The sequence below is a fragment of the Rana temporaria genome, chromosome 3 (assembly GCF_905171775.1).
Source record: "Rana temporaria chromosome 3, aRanTem1.1, whole genome shotgun sequence".
Classification (NCBI taxonomy): domain Eukaryota; kingdom Metazoa; phylum Chordata; class Amphibia; order Anura; family Ranidae; genus Rana; species Rana temporaria.
Genome location: NC_053491.1, coordinates 382,658,684 through 382,664,683, shown reverse-complemented (window position 1 = coordinate 382,664,683; position 6,000 = coordinate 382,658,684). Strand labels below are relative to the sequence as shown.

Genomic DNA, 6,000 nt, shown 5'->3' with positions numbered 1-6,000 from the left:
ACGTCGCAAATAGTCAATGCTTTCGAACATAACTTACGCAAAGCCCTATTCGCGAACGATTTACGCAAACAACGGAAAATTCGACGCTGTCCCGACGTCCATACCTAACATTGCGTACACCTCATAGAGGCAGGGGTAACGTTACGCCGAAAAAAGCCTTACGTAAACGACGTAGAAAAATACACCGGGCGGACGTACATTTGAGAATCGTACTAAGACGTACGTCAGTCGAATCTAGCCAACATTCAGGCGTATCTTGTTTTGTGGATACAAAACAAAGATACGACGGCACATCGTAGAACTTACGAGGCGTATCAATAGATACAACTAAAAAACACTCCTCAAATGCCGGTTTCTAATGCCACTGTGAATGGGGCCATTTTTGTTTGTGTTCTCATTGGGGAGGTTTACCGTCATTTCGGGATTAATTGACTAAAGAGGTAGTGATTCTTCTCTTAGGAAAGTAAATGTTCACGAAGCTTAGTGAATAAGATGAAGCTGCGTTTACTTCAATCATCCAATGATTTGCAAGGAAAAAAAAATATTTTCTGGACCCTTTTACCTTTTCTGTAATCCCGTGTAAGGAATGATCTTGGATTTCAAACGAGTTTCACATCAGGTGATAACATATGAAGCCCACGGGACCGATTACAGCACAAACAGTGACATAGAGAATGGGATAATGTTTGGGTTCTTCAGGCGGTCGAGCTCTCACGTGCCACATTCCTGACTCTTTCCAGATGTGTAAGAGCGGAAAAAAAAAAATCAGCCAGCCATAAGTCAATGTACTAGAGGTTTCAGAGAGCACAGAAGCAACTACTGGGAGGATCAGCAGCTGTACCCAGGAGAACAGGTCCCTCTGAATACAACCACACATCCCTCTGAAGAAGATCGCACAACCTACAGGGGCCACAGAGACCATGTATCTTCTACCCTGCCTACTACTCCTCTTCTACAACTATGTGGAAGCCAACTTCACCAGCAAGTGGCAACGAGGTAAAAATATAAAATATATAGATTTTTTTTTTCATGTGTGTCTTTGTGTGTCATATATATATATATATATATATATATATATATATATATATATATTATTTTTAATTTATTTTTTTATTCGTGTTTTTGTATGTGTTATATAGTTCCGGAATTTATTTCCTTATTTTGTCTACTTTTTTTGTGTATGTATGCTTGTCATAGTGTCCATTTTATACTTTTATTTGTTTTCATATATAAAATGACTCTTTCACTAAAAGAAAAAAAAAAAACAATATTTATCAATTCTGCCGTCACTCCCTGAAAAGTTGCAAATTCCACCTGCGCATGTAGCTCTGATTTGAGTTACGCATGGCAGGCTTGGGAAGTATTGTTATTTGTATTTTTATTTTTTTTATGTTAATTTTTTATTATTTTATTTATGTATTTATTTTTAGGGCCAGGCTTATGAAGTATTGTTATCTGTGTTTTTTTTTATGTTAATTTTTTATTATTTTATTTATGTATTTATTTTTAGGGGCAGGCTTGGGAAGTATTGTTATCTGTGGGTTTTTTTTATGTTAATTTTTTATTATTTTATTTATGTATTTATTTTTAGGGGCAGGCTTGCATTAAAAATGTTATGAAATCGAAAGTTAAGAGGAAAAATCAATATACTGGGGTAGATTCAGGTAGCCTACGCTATAATTTACGGCGGTGCAGCGTAGTGTATTTACGCAACTTACAGGAGCAAGTGCAGTATTCACGAAACACTTGCTCCGTAAGTCGCGGCGGCGTAGCGTAAATGGGGCCGGCGTAAGCGCGCGTAATTCAAATGGGGAAGGGGGGGCGTGTTTTATGTTAATATGTGATGACCTGACGTGATGCGCCGTCCGTGTACATATCCCAGTGTGCATTGCTTCCAAGTACGGCGTAACGACGTATTGGTTTCGACGTGAACGTAAATTACGTCCAGCCCTATTCGCAAACGACTTACGCAAACGACATAAATAATTCAAATTTCGAAGCGGGAATGACGTCCATACTTAACATTGGATGCGCCTCCTAATAGCAGGAGCAGCCTTACGCCGAAAAAGCCTTAACGCAAACGACGTAAAAAACGAACGCTGGGTGCACGTACGTTTGTGAATCGGCGTATCTAGGAAATTAGCATATTCTACGCCGACAACAACGGAAGCGCCCCTAGCGGCCAAAGTTATATTGCACACAATTCTACGCCGCCGCAATCAAGTTACGTCGGTGGAGGAAGACTATTTTTTCAGCGTAACTGCCTTTGTGAATCGGCGTAACGCTACGCGGTGGCGGAATTCAAATTACGGCGGCGTATCTGGAGGATACGCCGCCGCAAAAGGTACCTGAATCTACCCCACTGTAATTATTTATTCAAACATTGCAATAGGTGCATACAGAGGTGTCAAGTAATAGGGAGCGATGCTTTTAGGTACAGAAAACGTTGAGCACTTTTTTGAATCCCTTTAAATACAGAAGCACAGTCAAAAAAAATCCAAAAAAATTAATTTCACTTCCACAAATAGATTTTTCTGGTGACATCAGTCTTTTTTTTTTTTTTTAAGAGGAGCAAATGATCAGCTGGAAATGAAATAGTTCTGAAAGGAAACCTGTGAGGATAGGAATATGAGAGAACCATGGTTGACTTGTTTATAAAGGTACAGGCTCCAATTCTATCGTCTCAATCCTGGCTCTAGTCCTACATAGCCACTGATTAAGCCAAAAGTTAAAATAGTAATAAACCCAAAACATTTATTATATGGCAGCTTAACAATTCTTAGATGTGATGGCTGCATTTGTTTTCTTTTGTATGGTTTCTTTTCTTATATTTTTTTTATCTGGTGATCCAGCCATTAAGTCTGTTGTTTTTCAAAAGCACAAGCTATCTTGCAGTTACAGGGATAAGACAAACCATTTACCACGGACAGGGGTGCTTATAATAATCAGCTGTTATTTATTAATGGGAAACCTTCATCTGTAACTGCTTATAAAGTGTTAGCTGGAGTTTGGCTTCAATTTGTTAGTGTATCTAAAGGCGGCCATACATGGATCGTAATTCGGCCTGTTCAGCAGGGACCTGACAAATTTCAATCCCTGGTTGTACAGAAATCAATTGGTAAACCAGCCTTTAAGTTTTTTCCCCGATCGATCAGAGTCGCTGGCTATAACTAGCAGCACTGATCATTGTGTTCTGACTGCGGGGAAGGCTTCTCACGGTAAGAAATAGCACAGTGAGAGGATTCCTCCATCCACACAGTCAATCGGATCAAATGGGAGAAATCTCTAATAAATAAGAATTCTTTTTTTAGACAGCTGTCACGGAAAACGGTGTCCACACTGGAAAATTTCCCCACATCTCCTGTTCTGGTGACAACTGTAAAATGTTGGATTTCCCATCACTTTTTATATTGGTGACAATGGTCACGGGACAAATGGAGGTGGTGAATCTCCCCAGAGAGGACACAGACAATATAGGGACTCTATTCAAAACTTAGAAAAAGGAGGGTTTATCGTCCCTTTAACTGACTTATTTATTTATTTTATATCAGGTACTTACAGTATATAGCACTATTAACCACTTCAATACCAGGCACTTACGCACCTTCCTGCCCAGGCCAATTTTCAGCTTTCAGCGCTGTCGCAATTTGAATGACAATTGCGCGGTCATGCAACACTGTGCCCAAACAATTTTTTTATCATTTTGTTCCTACAAATAGAGATTTATTTTGGTGGTATTTGATCACCTCTGCGATTTTTATTTGTTGCGTAACGAATAAAAAAAGACTGAAAATTTGGAAAAAGAAAAACGTTTTTATTTGTTTCTGTAAAAAATTTTTGTAAATAAATACGTTTCTTCTTCAATGACGGGCACTGATATGGCTGCACTGACGGGCACTGATAAGGCGGCATCGATGAGGTGGCACTGATAAGCTCTGATGATGGGCACTGATAGGCGGCACTGATGGGCACTGTTAGGCGGCACTGGTATGCGGCACTGATGGGCACTCATAGGCGGCACTGATGGCCACTCATAGGCGGCACTGATGGGTACTTTTGGGTGGCACTGATGGGTACATATGGATTGCACTGATAGGTGGCACAGATGGGCACTTTCAAGGGCACTGATCAAGGACCACGGTTCTGGAATGCTCTACCCACTACCATCCGCTTGGAGGAAAACCATCGAGCCTTTAGGAAAAAACTAAAGACCCACCTCTTCTGAAAGACCAGTACGACTCTGGATGCTAAGCGCCTTGAGGCGATTAAGTTCGCATTTGTTGCGCTATACAAGTTACTCACTCAGGAAAAATGATGAGTGGCACTGATTACTGGTGGGTGGCATTGCTGGGCATCACTGTTTTTATCACTGTACTATTATGGTGCCAGTCAGTGCCCATGTGTGGGCACTGATTGGCATATGTATGGCATATTTTGACACATGTGGATGGCCATGGGGGATGTACCTGGCCATGAAGGCTTCCCTGGTGGTCCTGGCGGGTTTCTCCTGATCAACATGATAATGAAATTTTTAATAAAACCTTCCTGTTTTCATTTCATAACGTATTTCTTACTTTATTACCCAGTGAGGTCATCACTGGGTCCCTGTGTTCCTCTATACATTTCAGGCAGAACATGGCTAATGGGAGGTACATCAGTACTCCTCTTAAAGCGGGGGTTCACCCTATAAACCCCAAAAAAAAAAAAAAAATTCTTCTACCATAAAATCAGGCATAGTAGCGCGAGCTACAGTATGCCTGTCCCGATTTTTTTATCCCCGTACTCACCGTGTACTCGTACATCGAAGATACCGACTCCCCTCGGGGAATGGGCGTGCCTATGGAGACGGAGGATGATTGACGGCCGGCTCTGGCGCATCACGCTTCTCCGGAAATAGCCGAAATAGGCTTGGCTCTTCACGGCGCCTGCGCATAGCCTGTGCGCAGGCGCCGTGAAGAACCGAGACCTACTCCGGCTGTCTTCGGGGAGAGTGACGTGCCAGGGCCGGCCGTCAATCATCCTCCCTCTCCATAGGCACGCCCATTCCCCGCGGGAGCCGAAATCTTTAATGTACAAGTACACAGTGAGTACGGGGGTAAAAAAATCGGGACAGGCATACTGTAGCTCGCGCTACAATGCCTGTCTCGATGGTAAAATCGTGTCACTGAGGGTGAACTACCGCTTTAAGAGCCCTCAGCCCTGATGCAAGCTGGGAGCTGGTTCTTGGGAGAAGTTATGCAAATATTAAAGGGCCAGATTCACAAAAGGGATACGACGGCGTTTCTCCTGATACGCCGTCGTATCCCTGTTTCTATCTATGCGACTGATTCATAGAATCAGTTACGCATAGATATCCCTAAGATCCGACAGGTGTAATAGTTTTACACTGTCGGATCTTAGGATGCAATACCGCGGCCGCCGCTGGGGGGAGTTTGCGTCGTAAACCAACGTTGGGTATGCAAATTAGCAGTTACGGCGATCCACTAAACTTTTTCCCGTCGTTACGTCGCCGCAAGTGTTAGTTTGCCGTCGCAAAGATAGGGCACCTTTTACAAAGTGTAAAATTAGTACACCATGTAAAAGTATACCCGTCTTTCCCGCGTCGCTTTTAAATTTTTATTTTTTTTTAAAAATTCCCGGCGCAAGTCTCTTTTTCACGTCGCGATTCACAAAACGTTGGCGCGTCGTAATTTCGCGCAAAGCACGTCGGGAAATTTGCGTCGGGAGCATGCGCAGTACGTCCGGCGCGGGAGCGCGCCTAATTTAAATGGTACCTGCCCCATTTGAATTGGCCCGCCTTGCGCCGGACAGATTTAGGATACAACGCCGCAAATTTCCAGGTAAGTGCTTTGTGGATCGGGCACTTAGCCAGAAAATTTGCGGCGGTGTAACGTAAATCGGTTACGTTACGCTGCGCCCGGGCTACGTGAATCTGGCCCAAAATACCTTAGACGAGTGGATGTTAGTCTGGAGGGGTGGGCTTCCCTAGACAGGTGTATT

At 42.8% G+C, this 6,000-nt stretch overlaps 1 protein-coding gene across 1 annotated transcript in view; it reads left to right on the top strand.

Annotated features, from left to right (window-relative positions):
- The first annotated feature begins 603 nt into the window (after window positions 1–603).
- Window positions 604–6,000, top strand: part of FAM180A (family with sequence similarity 180 member A) — a 47,675-nt gene continuing 42,278 nt past the window's right edge. Inside the window, exon 1 of the mRNA XM_040345679.1 lies at window positions 604–996. Within this exon, the coding sequence (XP_040201613.1) occupies window positions 921–996 (76 nt within the window). The 5' untranslated portion in view covers window positions 604–920. The remainder of the gene's footprint in view (window positions 997–6,000) is intronic.